The sequence below is a fragment of the Psittacula echo genome (genome assembly GCF_963264785.1).
Source record: "Psittacula echo genome assembly, chromosome: 1".
NCBI lineage: Eukaryota > Metazoa > Chordata > Aves > Psittaciformes > Psittacidae > Psittacula > Psittacula echo.
This window is the reverse complement of record NC_137735.1, coordinates 24,823,529-24,843,313: the sequence shown is the minus strand read 5'-3', so window position 1 is coordinate 24,843,313 and position 19,785 is coordinate 24,823,529. Positions and strand designations below refer to the sequence as shown.

The 19,785-nt window shown below is 39.9% G+C and overlaps 1 protein-coding gene across 4 annotated transcripts in view; it reads right to left on the bottom strand.

Annotated features, from left to right (window-relative positions):
• Positions 1-13,565, bottom strand: part of TBC1D1 (TBC1 domain family member 1) — a gene marked incomplete at its 5' end in the record, with an annotated part of 97,600 nt that extends 84,035 nt beyond the window's left edge. For all 4 annotated transcript variants that reach the window (XM_080622072.1, XM_080622070.1, XM_080622071.1 and 1 more), the window contains one exon: positions 13,149-13,565. In XM_080622072.1, coding sequence (XP_080478198.1) covers positions 13,149-13,565 — 417 coding nt within the window. The remainder of the gene's footprint in view (positions 1-13,148) is intronic.
• Positions 13,566-19,785: the final 6,220 nt, after the last annotated feature.

Sequence of the window (19,785 nt, the reverse complement as noted above, 5' to 3'; positions counted from 1 at the left end):
CTGAGCAGGGTCTTTTACCCCAGGACGTTAAGAAATTCCAAATTTCCTGTTGATTTCAATCATAATTTAGCAGTGGCATGTAGGCCAGCTTTAATTTGTTTTCCCAGTTGTTTCTAACATGCAAATAAATCCATAATGTCATCCTAATGCACATGTTTTGATTTCACTTACAACCCAGCTAGGACTGAGTTCCAGTTAAGACTAAGGCCTGCAAGTCTAATTCAACTGATGTCTCAAGCTGGCATCAGGGCTTCCAGAACAGACTGACATGCCTGTGCATATGTGTGTGTGCAAAAGTCAGCTCACTGAGGGTTATTCAGGTAAGGAAAATTTGCCACATATGTAGTTTTTATATGGCTTGTTGGAAGTGCACAGTCTCAACTTGTGTGAAAGGATTTATCCCAGGACCTTGACAGTTTCTATTAACATGAAATGTATCTATATTTCAGAAACCTATGTTTTGTTTGGTTGAGGTTCCTGGGAACTTTTCCAGTCCGTGCTTGCTTATGGACAGTCTATTAAAACACAAAAAACTGAAATAAGAAGGGGCAAGGAAAAGGAAGAGAAAAAGAATTAATTTTAAAGAAAGACCTGAAGCATGCCTTCTGCAGTACACAACTGGCCTGCAGAATGCCCATTGAAAACCTCCTCCCAGTAGAAAGAAAGCCTGAACATGAGCAATGCACACAAGTCTGAGGTTTATTGTTCCCTGGATGGATCTAGTTCATTAAGGAGTTACTAACATACATGTAAAGAATATTCTGAAGTTTCTAGAAGGTCAACTTTGGTCCTTATCCAGCTACAAGCACATTATATCAAAGTCAGACATGACTGAGAGCTGATGTTTTCACATCTATCAGATATTCTGCTGAGGGGAGCTGAGACATCCCAGAACATTAGCTGATGACAAATACTAACCCCAGGTCAGCACGTGCCTTGTTTTGTGAATTTCATACCTAAGAATAAACTCCAGGAACACCAATATTTCAGTTCGAGAGACAGCATCTTTAGTCACTGTTGGTTCTTGTACTAGTTTGCTTCATAGTAAAATATCAACTCATTACCATACTTTTACAGGCATTTAGTGCCAAAACAAAACAAACCCAACAACAAACCCCCCCAAAACCAACCAAACAAACAGAAACCCCACATCAAAACCACAAGAAGAACCCAAAGAATTTCATAAGGACAATTTGTTTTGGGGAAAAAAACCCCAAACCAAACCAACAGAATCCCCCCCCAAAAAAACCCAAAAAACAAAACTAAACAAACCCGACTTAAAATGGGAATGACAGTACTGAAATTCTTATCGAAAGCCCACCAGGGTCTTTTAATTGATTTCAACCAGTCTTAGATTAAGCCTTCAGTATCTCTAAGATTAGGTGAGCGAGTCTGCTGCTGGAAGCAACAGGAGGAGAGGTGAAAACTGCTACAGCTATCGGAGCAGCTTACATTTGCTCTGGACAGCCACTAAGTGGCACTTAAACACCTCATCTTAAACCACAGTGAATCTGCAAATCCGTGTGAAGGGAGCGGAGAGGGAGGGGGTGCGTGTAAAAAGGAGTTATGCACTCTGGAGACTAATCCCTTTTAAGAACAATGAAGTTCACTTCCTGCAATTAGAGAAACTTTCAAAGGGCCTGACTATGTATGAAAATGTTACTGGCAGAAATGCTGTACAATGCTTTGCAGGAGCAGAGCTCCGCAGAAGCAACTGCTTCGCCTCCTAAATCCCATTCCTGCTTTGGGAATCCAAGTGCCTCGTTCCAGTAGATCATTAGCTTCTGTTGTGCCAGTTTAAAATATGCACTTAAACCAGGAAAATGAAAGTGTGTTATCATCACTGGACCGCAGGTCAAGCTAAGGCAGCCTAGTATCTGCTAGCAATGCCTCTGAATTCAGTTTCAATTAGAGATCTCTGCAGGGATCAAATGCTATTTGTACCTGCAGATGCACATCAGGGGTTTGAGTAGTCATCAGAGAACCAAAAGTGACGAATGGAGTTTTGCTCTTCTTAAGACATCAGCACATTATTGCTTCCTAGACATATGTCATACTTTCATTTGCATTTTCAATCAAAGAAAGAAACCTAATTTTCCTAATAGGGGTGTTAATCATCCTCAATATGTTAATGCATTATAGTTATCATTTTTCTTTTTATCTGGTTTTAAAAATCCTTTTGCTTCATTAAAAATCTTTCTAAATAATTACAGAAATTGGAAACCATTTTTTCTCATATGAATAACTGTTCATTGGAAACTGTCACTGGGAAAAACCTGAAGATAAAACCAAGAAAAATAATATATTAGCTATTTTAGGTGCTAGGCAGGCGAGTATCTACAAGCATGTTCAGTGTCATTGTTGGAAGTATTTCTGTTGTCTTCAATCAAACTAGCCTGAACTTAAAAGTGCATACAGGATTTCAGCATCAAAGACTCAGAAGTAAGACATGCACAATTCGCGTTTTAGATTCTCAAAAAAAAAATCTCAGTTTCAGTCAGCCACAGGTTTAGACATAAAATACATCACCAGGTGTTAGTTGTTTGTCCTGAATGTGGCCTCCAGAAATCTCAAATTAAGAGTTATGAATTTTATCTTTTGTTCTCTCTTCCTGTGAAAGCTCTTTACATTATTATTTAGAAGCACAGCATAAAAGCAACAAAACAACTCAACAAGCCACAGTAGATCATGGTTACTAAGAATGCAATTTTTAAGCACATTCTGCATGTGTGAAACTAGCTTTGTGAGGTTCTTTTAAAGGCTGAAACGAGAAGCTTGCAAATGCAAAGCATTTAATCACTGATGTAGAAGGATCAAATTTAACCCAATGCAAGAGGAATCACCAGCAGCGAAGCTGTTTTTATGACCAGCAATAGGTCTCAATTACTGTCACTCTGGGAAAAGTGGGGGGAGGGTGGGAAAGAAGAAAGTCCACATCAACCAGCAGTTTCATACAAAGGACAAACCAAGTATAAACCAGCATTATCCACTCAATCCTTGTATCAGATCCTTGACAATCAACCTTTAGGGCAGACACACATATCCATTTTAAGCCTGCATTTGTCCAGTCACACAAATCATTCTTTAGGTAAATATTTCCCACAGTCCTTCCCATAACTTGATGTCCACAGAGAGGGTAAAAAACCCCAGAAATATATAACAGTGCCTGCACTAGGCAAGGGAAAGCACTGGTTTTATGCAAGTGATTTGTTGCTGTTATTCACTTTGACATATAATAGGATGGGAGATTGTGCGGCTAAAGTAAATAAGCAGTTGTATATGCCTCCTCTGCTTTGGTTTTCTGCTCCACTACAGCCAGAGAACCCACGTCTGATGACCTTGAGGGCACAGCACAAATATCAGCTCAATGCAGGCAAAATTCTACATGAAAAGCCAATTGCATGGAAAAATAAGGAGCTATTTCAGGGAGGTGATTACTCAGTATCATAATTTATGAATTGATATCTTCATATTTCAATGCGGATGGCTTGATTTTGACAAATTAGGGCCATTTTAGGATCTGAAAAAAAAAAAAAAATACAACTGCCTGAACATGCATGTTTAAGTAGATCCAAGTGAGCTGAAGACCAAGCTTTTCAGAGAAACTTGTGAAGCAAGGAAAATAGAAAGGTTTTGGTTTCACCAGTCTTGAGGAAAAATCAGTGACGTAGGATCCAGTCCTACAATCTGACTCATGCCAGAATCACTCCTGAGTCTGTCTGGAGAGATTGTACTAATGTACGTGGCAGATATAACCTTTGTTTATTCATATATTTGACAAAAGCTATCTTCCCACATGTTAGAAACAGATTGTACATGCTCTGAATGCTCTCTTTCACTAACTAAATTACACTGTCCTCAATATGTTATTGTACTATGTGCCATGAAAACTAACACTGTATTAAGTAAGACTGATATTTTATTAAAATTGTTCTTTTTCAAAGCAGTTCCACTCCCCCCTCTCCTTTAAATTGCATACAAATATCATTGCACCATGTAACCACAAAATTAATTTAAAAACATCATAAGTGTGCATACATTATATTCCTTAAAATCACTGATTAAATGAAAATAAAAACCATCTACTAAATCAAGATTAGGCTGACTTGTGCTTGGAGGTCAATAACGCAGCATTCTTCCAAACATCCCCTAGTCTTAATTTAATTTCAGCAAGCCACAGCAGTGGGTAACTGCTGGAAATACACTGGAGTTCCTTTATCATTAATTATTGCTGTTCGTAGTATCGTAAATTCAGCTTAGTATCTAGTGTTACTATAGATCAAACAGTATTTTCTAAACTCTTCACTCTGTATATGCCACCTGGGTTTCTAGACTCATTTTCTTTCTCACTCCGAACTTTCTCACAGGTGCAACTCCCACTTTCTGTTTTATTTGCACAGAAATTCCTGTGGGTTGTGAGTCGGCTTGAAGCTGCAAGTCTGACTGGGCTTAGGCTCCAAGGTGGTGAGAAGACCCATTCACTTACTCTGTGTGTATTGCATCTGACAGTTTTGCAGAAGGCAGACTTTACTGCACTACAGTAAGGTAAGCTGAGTAACTTTGCTGTAACCTATTTTGTTATTGTTACCACTTGTGAAGCTAAGGAATTTAATATGTTTAGTGCTGGGACAATGTGTGGATAAACATAGCCTCTCATCTCAAGACCAACACTGTACTTTGAGAACTGTGTGGACTGAACGAATACTCAAATTTTCACATTACTTTTCCACAGTAAGCTATGTTCAAGCTTTTCAATCAAATTGGAAGACTACAGCATCACCAAACTCTTGCAAAGTTTAGGAAGATGGTCACAATATTTTGGAATATTTAAATTGCTCTGAACTGCCCCACTGAGTGATACCACAGTGTAACATGAAACTAGAGAAAAAGGTGCACGCAGACTGGGCAAAGATGTTAAGAGTGAGCTTTTCTTTGGAGATATGCAAGGAAGCTCTTCACTATGTAGAGATGAAGTTTCTAAAGGAAACTCTGACTCTGGAGAATGCTTTGATATTATGGCTCCAATTGCCTGTATGGACTTCATAGGCTGTAACTATCAGACCTTGTCAGACAAAAGGAATGGCTACCAGTCAGGTGAGAAGCTTGCGTCACAAATCTGCTACTGAGATTTTAGCCTCAGTTCCACTGTTTCGTATATCTGCTACAATCTCCAACAGAAAAAGTGAAGGAACAATAAATAATCTTGGTGTGAACTCTGGCTCTAAAATGAAGTGCACATGGCAGCATAAGTAACATATAGGTACTTTCACTATTATTTAAGTTGAAAAATTCACTAACAGTGTCATCTGATACAGAATCCTATACTAATCAGTCATTCTGAAGCAGAAATTTCTGCACGATTTAGAAAATGGAAGAAATCACAAGAAAATATAATTTTATGTTGCTGCCACTGTAAGAGTGGGAATAGGCATCTCCTTATAAACCATGTGATTAATTTCATCTTCCTTGGTAAGACTTTATCTCTAAGTCAGGAAACAGCATTGGTATTGCACAAATTACTTCCTCTGTGTAGCAATCATACATGAGGTTGAGGGAAATCACACAATATTTCTTGTAAAATGAGGGTGAAACAGGAGCACTTAGCTGAGCCAGGATGGCACAAAGTCATGGTCTGACAAGAGGCCCATAAAGGCTTGGGACAATGCTGCTAGGGACAGGATCATTGTCCGCTAAAGCACCCTGAAAGAAGAGTTCACATACACGAATCCTTTGAAGAGATCCCAGGATAGAGCTGGTATAGTCACAGTTACGCCCTAGGCTCAGGATAAGTATAAATCTTGATTAATTGTGAGAGTGTCCAAAGCACATCTAGCTGTTTGAATTACATAGGACATGCTATTAAGATTTACACAGCTAAACTTTGACCTACTTTATATACCAGGCTATGTATGCGTACAAGTACATATTTGATGTTTCATTTGTTCTGCTGGATTTTTTTTCTTCTGTTTTTTATTGTTTGTTTTCTGGTTTTGTTTCTTTCTTTTTTTTTTCTTCTTTTTTTTTTTTTTTTTATTTTTTGGTGGGGGATTATGTTTTGTTGGGGGTTTTTTTAACATTAATTTCTCCAGTTAGCATTTGGGAGACAGGCGAAACTTCCTAAACCAAATAGCAGTATTAGCAGTTTTCATTTATGTAGATTCCATCAGAAAAAAACAAAGGTGAATACAAACAGGAGGCAGAAACCAGCCAAATTAAGCTCTCAGTTGCACTAAGTCCAGTTTCCTCATTTTGTTTCAGCGTTTTATGCTTTTTGCAAAAGAAGAGACATGTTTTAATCTCCTTAGACTCATCAAGCAGTAAAATACAGTAGGAAAAGATCACCCCTATCTTTAAAATCATCTTGCCTGAATTCTTTTCTGAAAGGGAAATGGTGCTATTAAAAACGAGATACTTAGTGAGGCCACATCTTAGAGCTTAATGTAAAAACAAGTTGTGTAACAATTCTCAGTCATGAAGCTAAGCTTCACAACAACTGCTTTGGAGTTCACTGGGCGTCTGCCATTCCTTTTATAGATGAATAATGTGAAGTTCACTCACATCAGTTCCGTGCAGCTCACAGGGAGGTAGGTACGTGCTGATTATCTGAAACCAGCTTCTCCAGCACATAATCTGATCACAAACAACATGTAATAAGGAGTACTGCATTCCAGGTAATACAGCATGATCTACTTAAGTGCGTAAGTACCTCATAAAAGTAGGTGAAGGTTGTTTAAAAAACATAGTAACTGTTAAAGCAATTGGACCCAAAAAATGAAGACCTCTAACAAAAGGCGAGATTACTGTTGTAACCAAACAGCTCAACAGCAGGCCAAGTGCTACGCTTTAAAAAGTGCCTCAGGGTTACATTTTAAAAAGGAGATGGGGCTTATCTGTGTCTGCCATGGGGCAGATTTGGCACAGAGTCCATGAGCAGGCTCAGGTCTCAAGCAGGTGTCCCAGTCCACTGCAACCATACCAGCACCGCAGCTCTCATGGCAACACTCCTGCAGCTGCTAGCAGCCCAGTTCCTGGGCCAAAAGATGCCCCTGATTTATGACACTACGAACAGATTCATAAGAAACAAGCAGACTTGTGCATGTCTTGTGCAGCTGTGATCCTGCTTAAATCACGAGCAAAAGCAGTATTTCTCTATAAAATGGAACAGAACGGTTCTATTCTGTGTTTTGCCATTGTAACATTAATAGCTCCGGTAAACACAAGTATATATTACAGGCTGTTATGACAGCTTCTGTCCAGACTCTTGCAAGGGAGAGAAGAACTAAACCCTTACAAAATGAGAACTGAACATTTTACATTCCTTCATACTCTAGTTCTGTATTAGTCATTGATAAATGTCACAGAAATACTTCTCCTTACAAGACATAAGGCTCAAGTTTCTGGGCTCTCCCTTAAATCCTCTAACCCCCCGGTTTATATCACATAAAGAAAAAAGGAGAAACTTTCAAACATTCTTAGCATCTGCTTCACTAAAAAAAAGGTGACAACACTGTTTGCTGACTTTTACTTTGCACAAAGGAATTTATTTTACCCTGTGACCAGGGAGAAGATGTGGATGAAGCATTCTACAGACAGCTAGTACTTCTAGTGTAGTACTTTCAGTATAGTAAGCACATTTGCAAACCCTGGTCATGATGAGGGATTTTCAACCATCCAAGTATCTGCTGGAGGAACAACGCAGCAGGTCATAGTCAACCTAGCAAATTTCTGGACAGCACTGATGACAGCTTGCTGATCCAAGTGACAGAGAGAGGTGATGAGAAGAGGTGCTTTGCCAGATCTCATACAACATACAACATGAAGGGGCTTGATGGGGATATGAAGGTCAAAGGCAGCCTTGGCTGCAGTGACCCTGAGATGGTGGAGCTCAGGATTCTGAGAAGCAAGGCAAACAGCATGATCGCAACTCTGGATTTCAGGAGAGCAGATTTTGGCCTCTTCAGGGATCTACTTGAAAAAGTACCATGAAATAATGACCCCGGAGAGAAGATGGTCCAAGAATGCTGGTTGTTATTCAGCCTCAAGTTCAAGAGCAGTCCGTTCAAATGACCAAAAAAAAAAAAAAAAAGCCCGCATGGATGAACAAGAAGCTCCTGTAAAATCTCAAACATAAAACAGGAGAATACAGAGGGTAGAAGCAGGGACAGGTAATCTGAGAGGAATATGTAGACACTGTCTTAGAGACATGGTTAGGAAAGCCAAAGCCGACCTGGAGTTGAATCTGGCAAGGGATATGAAAGGTAACAAAAGGGGCATCTGTTGCTACATAGATGACAAAACTATGGAAAATGTGGGCCTGCTTCTCAGTGAAGTACAGGACATGGAAAAGGCCGAGGTACTGAATGCCCTCTTTGACTCAGACTTCTGTGAAACCTTTAAGTTTAGGATTGCTATTCTTTACTTACAACAAATAAAAAAATATAATAAAGGACAGTGCAACCTTAACTTCCCTTAAACCTAAACTAGCCCAGGGCATGATCAGGTAAACTAGTGACCAGTATTCCATTTGCTAGCCAAAACATCCATCAAATTAGATTAAACATACCTAAGTAAAATAATTTGATACACCGAATAAAGATCAACATAATGGCATGTGGAATGACTTCTCCAAACTGAAACTAAGAGCAGGAATTACTCTTCTTCTGTAATGTTTTGGTTACTTTGTGTTTAGTGGAGAGGGATACCCCAGGACTGTATGTCATTAGCTTCTTATTATCTATCTCTTTCACTCCTCTGAGTGAATGATGCACTAAAGCAAGGTGTCCTACAGAAAAACCATGCTGTGATTGTGGAGAATGAGCCCATGAAGGAAACAGCACACCTCACCTACAGTTCCAAATACTTTCAATCTACCACATCTCAAGTGTAGGTCACAAATAAGTTTTAACGTATTTATTTTTCAACAACCATGACGTCAATACCATCTGACATTTCTGTAGAACGTAAGCAAATGTCAGATGGGAAGATACGTAGTCTGGTAGCATGTATGTTTTCATTTATGCCATCATGCTCCCTACAGTACCGAAGCACTGTGGCCAAGCTGTTCAACAAAGCTGTGTTTGATGATGAAGGTACTGTTCTGTAAGCAGAGATTTACAGGAGAGCTTCCTCAGCTTTCATCACCATTACTCAACACAGTATGCATAATCCAAATCAATGACCTGTCAGTAGTCTTCATAAACTCCCTGCAGGCAATATTATTGAATCCAGCTCCATTCCTGAGCATCTACAAAGAATATGCATTAATGCTTCAGCCCCCCCCTCAGGCAGAAATTACTCAGTCATGAGGCCCCATCAAAACTTCCACAGAATGAGGGTGAAGGGATAAAACACTCCACTATCTGTAACTACTGGAAACTTACTGAAGTTATGCATAGAGAAGGAAGGAAAGCTCCATATCCCATATCCAACAGATCTGCTTAGAAAGTAACTCTAACCCACAAAAGCTCTCCCTACGCAGTGTAAAACCATCCTTCTAGTACTAAGTGGAGTGGAATGATCTCTATATCCACGTGCTTGTTTTCAAGTAATGTGCCAAGCAGCAGACTGACAGGAAACTTCTTACATCCTCTCCTATTTACTGCTGCACCAGCAGAGAAAGTGAGCTGTACACCGACATGATGATGCAATTGAAATAATTATACAAGATCCTACAGAATGAAGACAAAGACCACAGTGGGGCTTTGCCTTTTCTTTCATTTCTGAAGAGGAATAGAACAAAGAATTCCTTGCAAAGAATCCTGACATTATTTAGTGTTAATTACCCCTCTACTCTGCCCTGGTGAGACTGCATCTGAAATATTGTGTCCAGTTCCGGGCCCCTCAGTTCAAGAAGGACAGGGACCTGCTGGAGAGAGTCCAGCACAGGGCAACTAAGATGATTAAGGGAGTGAAGCATCTCCCTTATGAGGAAAGGCTGAGGGAGCTGGGTCTCTATAGTTTGGAGAAGAGGAGACTGAGGGGTGACCTTATTAGTGTATATAAATATATAAAGGGGGAGTGTCACGAGGATGGAGCCAGGCTCTTCTCAGTGGCAAACAATGATAGGACAAGGGGTAATGGGTACAAACTGGAACACAAGAAGTTCCACTTAAACCTGAGAAGAAACTTCTTCTCAGTGAGGGTGATGGAACACTGGAACAGGCTGCCCAGGGGGGTTGTGGAGTCTCCTTCTCTGGAGACATTCAAGACCCGCCTGGACACATTCCTGTGTAACCTTATCTAGGTGTTCCTGCTCCGGCAGGGGGATTGGACTAGATGATCTTTTGAGGTCCCTTCCAATCTCTAGCATACTGTGATACTGTGATACTGATTTCTTTTCTAAAGTGAACATGATGGTAATGGAGCAACAATGAACCTAACAGTCCTGTATTCATATCCAGAAAAACCATTACATGTTCCCACACCCCATCAATTTTGAGCTAAGTATTACCCAGGAAAAGAAAGAATTTCCCATTAACAAAATGCTTTCATGTTAAACAGTAAGATAATCCTTCATTAATCAAGTACATGTTCTCGCTCAATTTGTATATATAAAGGAGTACAACCACATGTAATGGACTCCTGTCTATCTGCAATGCTGATGCTAAAAGCCTGAGCAATCCTGGTTTTCAGTACTTTCTACCACCTCCAGTGCTATTCATCTATCTGAAGGAAGTTCAAGTTCCTCTTCAAAGGCCTTCCCTGTTTAGTCTTCTACTCACCTACTTTTGTCTTAACATACTAATCTTCCCACTCCTCCAACAGACATCCCTCTACTTATCCTAAGGTGGGAATATATTCAGAATTTGTAAAGCCACAAAGTATCTTTTACTTCAAATTCTGAGTCAGACCTGCCGTAACCTGAGAACTCCAAATACAGCCCTACTACAGATTATCTATGCAGATACAAAGAAGTGTAACTTCTGCAGTTTACAGAATTATTGTAATCGTAAAACTAGTTGTTTGGGGTTTGTTTGGTTGTTGTTTTGCTGGGTTGTCATGCCCATGCCCCTTCCCCCAAAAAAAAAAAGAAAACAGAAGAAATAGACTAAGTGCAATTATCACATAAGTTTGGATGTCTAAGACTACTGGGTAAAGAGTTCACAGGAGTCTGCCGTGTCACATAGGCTGCAAAGGTCCAATTTCTAAAATTTGTTTCTTCTGAAACTAAACATAAGCTGCAGCAACATAGTGTTAAATTCTTCATCCTAACTCACTTTTAACAAACAGCTCAGTGTAACAGAGGTATACAGTGCACTCCTATGCTTGCAAATTGGGTATCTGCAAAACAGCTAACATCATTTCATTCCTCTTGATAACCATAGAAGTACCGATTAGCTAAAAGGCATTACACAACAACAACTCAGGACAGAGTAACACCACCCTATAAAGCATAAGTGATTTACTTAAAGGTAAGATTAATCAAAAATCGCACTGAATTTAAGTAAAATTGGCAGGGCTTCACTTTAGAAGATGAGAAGAACACTTGACATGCACATTATCATTTTGCTAAAATATAGACCCACAAATGCCAATTAGATGTCTACCTCCTAATGAGGAACCTAGCCTGCAAAAAGTCAGGCGAAACAATCCTTGCAATCAAGGCAAGTTAAGATCCCAGGTGGAGGGTAGTTTTTGAAAGGACACAGAGCTATGTGAATCTGAGACTAAATAGTTAAAATAGGCACCCAAAAATTCTGGGTGTTCTCTCCAAAAAGATGTAGACACAGCTGCAAATGTAACAGGAGACTTATTTTGTTCTCTCTAATTTCAAACATATCTAGGAGAAAGTACTTCAATCCTTTGTTGCAAAAGAAAATGTACCAGAGGTGATCAGTACTGTGTACTCACCATAATCCTGTAAAATCACAAGCAAAAATAAGTGCATGAAAAAACTGAAAAATGTATTTACTAATGCATTTATTCAATGCCAAATTCTGAAACATCTATTTGTTATTTCTGCTCTCTTACATACACAAATTTGGTATTAACTTGACAGGCTTTCTCACTTGAATATTTATGATTTACAACATATTTGCCTTGTAATTTACTGGAACTGCCTTTTTATCTGGGGTGGATTTAACTAAACCTCTTTCCATATGTTTTGAGCTCTAAGCTCAAGACCACAGATTTGGAACCATACAATGTTTTTAGATTGCACAGTTTGGCATAAATCAAATGTATGGTGTATATACACATAATACCTCCACGGTGCTTCAGCAGGACATCTATGAGTAAAGCAAGCAGCATGTAGTAATATGCTGTTTTCCAACATTATAAAACTACAGTCTGCACTCAAGAGGTGAAGGATATGTCACTGGTTTGTCTCCAGTAGATCACAGCAGCTTTCTGCCAAATCCTACTCACCTTATGAGAGTTATTGTCTCAGAGTGGCCTCAAACAAAAGAAGAGACTAATTTTAATGCTTCCACCTTTTCAGCAAGGATACAACTTGTCCCTGAGAAATGCAGACTGAGCCAAATCTCACCCACTGCATGCGACATGCACACCCAACTCCTGTCTCACACCATGCAGCAGCAAGCCTGCATGTCACAGTCACAGCACTGCAGTGTGGCCTCTCTCTCATTCTCTGACACCTCCCACGAGGCTCTGGATTACAGAGCTAGGAAGAGGTTTCCACAGCGTCCTGTGGTTGGAGGTATCCCACATCCCGAGGCTCCACCCTACCTACTCCTCCTTCTGAGAAAAGAGCTATCTCTATTTTCCAGTCACATAGGTCTTAGCTCAGGAGAACAGAAATTTGAGAGGTCCGACTGTAGGATTAGATAAAGTTCACAGTGACTCAAGGGTGAAATCCTAGCCCTAGTGACATCAACAGAAAAACTCTCACTGACTTGAGGGACAAGATTTCAGCCCATATGCCAAACGTGAGTGTTTTTTAAGCTGATGAAATTCAGGCTCTGATCCTGTAGAAGATTCATACACCCTTCACTGCACATATTGTACAGTTCAAACTCAACGGAACCATTAACATCAAGTAAAGTGGCACCTGTCAGTACGTTTTACTGAGATCCAATCTCTAACTGTAAATACAAGCTTAAGATCTTACACTGTAGTGAAAAGTTTCAAACAGCACAAAAGCAACTCCAGGGCTGCTTGCTCTGGTGATTTTTTTTCTTTTTACTTACTTTTGTCTGATCGTCAGCTTTAAATACATAGCAGATACTTTGATGATTTGCTGCTCCATCCTTTATCAGACAAGCAAAGTAGCTTGGATCGTGGCTGTTGTGTATCAGTTTGTGGACATGCTGTGGCTTGTATTCAAACAAACCTGAATAATTCAAAGGGTCCCACTGCTGGATTTTCCCAGTGTCTGGTTCACATCGCAAACTCTCTGGTGAAACATACAGTCGGATTTGGCTGACGCTAGGTTCTTCTTTGGAAGACTTCGCACTGAGCATCCGGATCTCTGCCACAATCCAAGGCAGCATTGACATGGTGGTTAGAGAATGCACTGGCAGAGAACCAATGAGCTGGAGGCTGAAACTTGCTGAGAAATCATTTGGTATTTGGTGCTTCTTAACTTTGAATGTAATTGGCTCCATTTTACAGTCCTTTATGGAACCTGGACTAATTCATCAATTTCAGTTCCATGGAATGACTTCTGGACGGTTCTTTGATTAAGGAACAGAAGATTTCTGTAAGGAAAAGAAATAAGTTATGTAGGTGGTGGAACTCTATTAAAAATGAACTGTTAGTAACACAAATATTTGATAACATCAGAAGAGACATACTGATCCTCTACCATAACCTATTCAGCACATTTCCCCTACATTGGACCTTATCATTTCAGGTCCCACAAACATAATAGTAATAAATTCATTGCTTCAAAAAAAAAGAGTCAGTCCTGATTTAAAAGTTGCTTTACAACTCTCGCTAAACCATCTAGTAAGTAACCAGACTCAAAACCACACATTCTTTCTAGCCTGTGTCTGTCTCATGGCAGGGGTACATGGATCACACTGGCCTATTTCAATCCTATTATCACAGAAAAAAATCAGCTGAGCTTTTCTGAACTTCAGGACAGTTGAAGTCAGTGCTTGCTAAGACACATTCACATTTGGGGAGGGAGGAAGGTCATCCTCCTTGTTCATAGGTAGACAATTTTGACTTTGGCTACTAACATGGGGTTGTTTCCTTGGGTAGTTTGCCAAGTGATCATGGGCTGTTACAAAACAGACTTTTTCATTAAATAACACCCCAGAAATCTTCATCTGGAAAAGCTAGTAGCAGTCAACTGACTGACTGCTGATAAAGCTACCAGATAGCAGAGATAAGCATCAATCCTTACAGCATCCCACTAAAAAACATGATGATTCACAACTCATGATTTTATTTTGAGGCCTGTCAGCCAGCCAGGAATACTTAATGTGTGTCACATTGATATTGTATCATTTTCAATTCATAAAATATCAAACGGAACCAAGTTACATACAACCCTGTTATAACTGTGTTATACCCAACATATAGTACCACCACTGCTGTTACTACATATTAGTAGGTTTAGTAACAAAATCCAATAACTGCATTTATCTGTCAATTTCGTTTTGCAAAATATGGTCTATGAAAACATAGATTGGCTTGTGTTATACTACCGTGGTTTAAGTCCTCATTAATTGAACCTGGCTTTCAGCTGTTACATTATTTTCGTGTGAGACTGATGAGAAGCTGACAGGCCTGTAATTGCCTATGTTTAAATACCATGACACTAGTCTACCCTCAGCCTTCTGAGAATTTCCCATGGAAAGACCTATTAAAAACAACATGAGCAGTCCAAAGAACTCCTTACGAAACACTTTCAATTATATTTGAACAAGTATTTAATAAATGGCATCTCTTTACTGTGGCAACAATATTTCTTGTCTTTATTCATCTACAAACATGATCAAAAATAGCAGTATTTTTCTCATGAGTTTTCATCAAACTGTGTCCTTTATTTGTCCTTATAAAATATTTTCAAGCTGAGTTTCTAACAGTGTTTCACCTTGTTGAAAATGAAAGGAAATTTAAGATGGAAATTCACTTTGAACTAAACAAGGTTTTAAAATACAACCAATTTACAAATGTCCGCTTGGGGAAAAATGTTTCTATAGTAAATGGCAAACTGTAAAGGCAAGAGAAATGCAGAAACCCTGGGGTTGGGTACATTTACTGGTTTGGAACTTCCGCATCTTTTGACAAATGAACTTTGTGGCAACATTACCAGTTCCAAGGATGACAAATTTAGCAAGAGAATACAATAATGCAGGTTTTAAAGACACTATTTGAAGAAATTATTATAAGTAGCTTTCTAGATGTGTAGAACAATTTCTTCAAAATCCTTTTTATAAACCTGGAGGGGAGGGGGAGAGAGAGATTAGGGAGGTGTGGGGGAAAAAGGGCAGTGAAAATGCAGAATTTGGATGCCTCGTTTCAATTATACTACAACTCTTTATCTTTTTTGTTTAACAAGCAAGCAAGAAAACAACCATCTTTAAGATGAATATAAATGCATCGAAACCTATGGGATAACAGCTTCACAAAGCATTTTTTTATACCTCATCAACATAGACTGCTAAACACAATTGTCATTATAGTTTTGCATCTGCCAGGAATCAAAGTGCTCTCTTCTTCTTTGACAAAATATTACAAATTATTTTCTTCTTAACTGTAAAAATGAAAAATAGCTCCGCAACTGCAGGGAAGATCACATTCAGTCTTAACTACAATGGTGTGTAGTCCGAAACACAAGGTTTGTAGCTTTTAGTGTTCTCAGTATTTAGTGGCATACATAATAAGCTCAGGGTAAGAAAACATAAAACCCCTTCATTCTTAGCTAAAAACAGGAGAAGCAAGCTCCTGCACAGGTGATGACCTATTAGCCACACACCTTTTGTAACCGTATTTCTCAGAACTCTTTTGTAAAAAATGCCATTGAATAAAATGCAAGCAAAAATACAACAGAGCCATCCTCATTTAAATCAATTTTTCAAGCAAGAGAAGTTCCTTTTGGATTACCACCATCTACCACGCTCTTTTAGTCCAGACCCGCAAAGCACTGCAGCCTCAAATATGAATAAATATCACAATATATTACTTTGCGTGCTGACTCTAAGGACTGAAAAGTATGTAAGAAATAAAGTATGATACTCTGTCATACTTAAACGCTGTACTGCTGGAATGTATTTAATATAAATGAAAAACTTCTTGGCATTCACCTCTCAAACAAAATAAACACCTTGCAAAGTCAACAGCATAAATACTGCTATGTCTGTATTTGTTATTTCTAAAGAAAAGCAGTTCATACTAAATCAAAGCAATTAACTAGAAGTCAGAATGCTAGGGGGTTTTTTTTTCCCTAACATTAAGAGAAGCTAAAAGTTCAGTTTCTCAGGGCACTAATTTAGCAGTATCAGAAGGTCTCATTATCTAACCCGTATCGTTCTGTATGCTACTGTTCTGCATGTTTCTTCTCCTTTTTCCAGCCATTCTTTCCTTGTTTACTCCTCCTGCCATCCTTATCTTCATTTACATGCAAAGGCCATCAGAAATTACACCAATTTCATGCTGCCAGTGTTAATGTCCTTTAAGTTTACATCAAGGACTAGGTTTCACTTCCAGACCATGAAGTATTTATGTACATGCTTAATACAGACCTAAGAATAGTTCTTTACATCTTAACAGGCCTATTCCCAGCCATAAAATTAAGCACACATTATGACTGAAGAGTGTCCGTGCTCTGACTCGTTCACGTCTCCCCCAACTCCACCACTCGGAATTTTGGCACCTTCACCCATGTCTGATTGCCACCACTCAGTTCATCCTCTTTCAAACTTGGCTGCAGGTGCTGTACCCATTTACCACTCATACTAGTACTGTAGGCTCCCAAGTGTCTCATTGATTAATTCACAGCTTCTTTAAAGCAAATGCTTATTTTGCCTTTAATGCAAGAGAGAATAGAAAAGGAATAAAAATAAAGCCATCCACTTGTTTCCTTCCACCTAAACTTTGATCTTCTGTTGACAAATTTAAGCTCCATTCAGCTCAGTTATTCTGGGCTGGGACAAGATTGCCAGACTTGGCTTTGCACACAGGCTGACTGTCTTCCGTTGTTCTCCCAGTTCTCACAGACATAATTGAGACAGCTCCTCTTTCTCCCCTCCATCAGCATCTTCTGAAGGATGTGAGGTGGGCAGATGCCAACCTTATGAAGTTTAACCATGACAAGTGCAAGGTCCTACACCTGGGTCAGAGCAGTCCCAGGCACAGCTACAGGTTGGGCAGAGAAGAGATTCAGAGCAGCCCTGCAGAGAAGGACTTGGGGGTGCTGGTTGATGAGAAAATGAACATGAGCCAGCAGTGTGCGCTCGCAGCCCAGAAAGCCAACTGTATCCTGGGCTGCATCTAAAGGAGCATGACCAGCAGGTCAAAGGAGGTGATCCTGCCCCTCTACTCTGCTCTCCTGACACCTCACTTGGAGTATTGTGTGCAGTTCTGGTGTCCTCAACATAAAAAGGATATGGAACTGTTGGAAAAAGTCCAGAGGAGGGCCACGAGGATGATCAGGGGACTGGAGCACCTCCCATATGAAGACAGGCTGAGAAAGTTGGGGCTGTTCAGGCTGGAGAAGAGAAGGCTGCGTGGAGACCTCATAGCAGTCTTCCAGTATCTGAAGGGGGGCTATAGGGATGCTGGGGAGGGACTCTTCATCAGGGACTTAGTGACAGGACAAGGGGTAATGGGTTCAAACTTAAACAGGTGAAGTTTAGATTGGATATAAGGAAGAAATTCTTTACTGTAAGGGTGGTGAGGCACTGGAATGGGTTGCCCAGGGAAGTTGTGAATGCTCCATCCTTGGCGGTGTTCAAGGCCAGGTTGGACAGAGCCTTGGTTGACATGGCTTAGTGTGAGGTGTCCCTGCCCATGGCAGGGGGGTTGGAACTAGATAATCTTAAGGTCTCTTCCAACCCTAACTATTCTATGATTCTATCTCCATTGCTCTTGCACTCAGAGCTGAGAAGAGCTTGAGTGGCACTCCTCAGCTAACAGCTTTGCTGCTGAGAAATGCTAATATTCTCCAAACTGTATCTTAATGTTGCCACTGTTTAACCTGCTTCAATTTGTCTATATTTGCTCTATCAGCATAAAAACAGCCAGGCAAACTGTAGTACATATGATATTTACACAAAGCATGCTAATAAATCTTATCCCACTTTCTATAGTAGAAGACACCAGCCCAACTCACTAATGTGAAAGATACATAGGAACATACATGTGCTCTTTGTCCCCAACTTCTCTTTCACTGTGATTAATCCAGCCACTTCCCATAAGCAGGGAGCAGTCTTAGAAAGCATGCAACACTACACTGGCAGTCCTGTAGCAAAACCTGATACTGTGTTTTTCATCAGGCTCTTGCTCTCCCAAATTAAGTTGTATTCTCGTATTTTAATGTCACCAGAAACTGAAAGGGATGCCTTCAGAGAGAAGTCAAGGTGATGGTGGGACAGATACAAAAATTAGTACTTCTGCCATTCTGAACCCCGGGCATTTCCCAGGTACATGTCTAAGAAGCTGTGCATCATGCAGGATGGCACTCCTCAAAACCCAGCTTAAGACTATCACGAGGACTGAGGACAAGACACAGGCTCTGGGTGTCATTTGGCTGGATAGGGACAGGTCAGCTTTGAGATTAGGAAGGAGAATCTTGTGGGGTACAGAGAACAGACTGTGTTATTAACCTGAGAGGGTGGGGCACCTGAAATCAGGTTTTGGCAGCTGGGGGAAAACGATGTAGATTTGGGATAGACTCAAACAAATACAGAAAAAAGGCAAAGAAACGACAGAGATTGATCTAAATCAAAAGAACACACACAAATTAAAGAAAAAAAAAAAAGTAGAAACTACATCAGTGGTGAAGAGTTATTCTTCATCCTTCTGCTGTTTCTTCTGGACAAAATATAGTACAGATATGCAGCCAAAAGTTCAGACTCTTGTTCAGAATGTAGGTAACTACTGAGCTAAGCAATCCTTCACTCTCCTCCAGCTCTTCTCCTGATTTGGTAGCATTCATCTGGAGTTGGAGTGCTGGGATCCACAGGAGAACTGATGAGCTTATAAGATGCGTCAAGCAATGAAGCAGTCAGAGCTTCCACACTTCAATGATTAAATGAGCTTAACGTATGAACTGTTGAACAGAAAGACCCCAGCTTCCTCAGTTCATCTGAGGAAGATGCAGTTCATCTGAGACAACTGTGACTTACTCCCTCAGACTGCTAACATGACAGCAGGTTTTTTCTGTAAGCCAGTTTTTATTTCTCTTCTCTAAGCTAAGCAAAACTTCCAACCATATAGCAAGGTCTTGTGAAAAACAGCTGGTCTTAAAAAGCACAAATTTGTTCAGCTTTTCTCTGCACAACTTTAGTGCTGAAACCTGCTGGCAAACGGAACCAGAGGCACTGGTACCAACTGCTCTTCACTGCTGATTATTTTAGCAGAAATATCATACTACTTAAGGATTAGGAGGAGCCCTGGCCTGCAGCCAGAGCTCTGGAACATAAGCCAGAGCTAAATACCACTTCTCTCTCTGTCTGTCTGACCCCTGACTAAGATTTACATCGTTTTCACTCATGCTGACAGACTTCTCTATCCACCTAGCACGACATTTATAAAAACACACAAATGAGAATATGTATTAGGTATGTCATGATATGTCACTGCTGAGAAATGGTCCTTTTATGTTTCCTTCAATATGTATGAAATTACTTTCTTATCTAGTATCACAACACA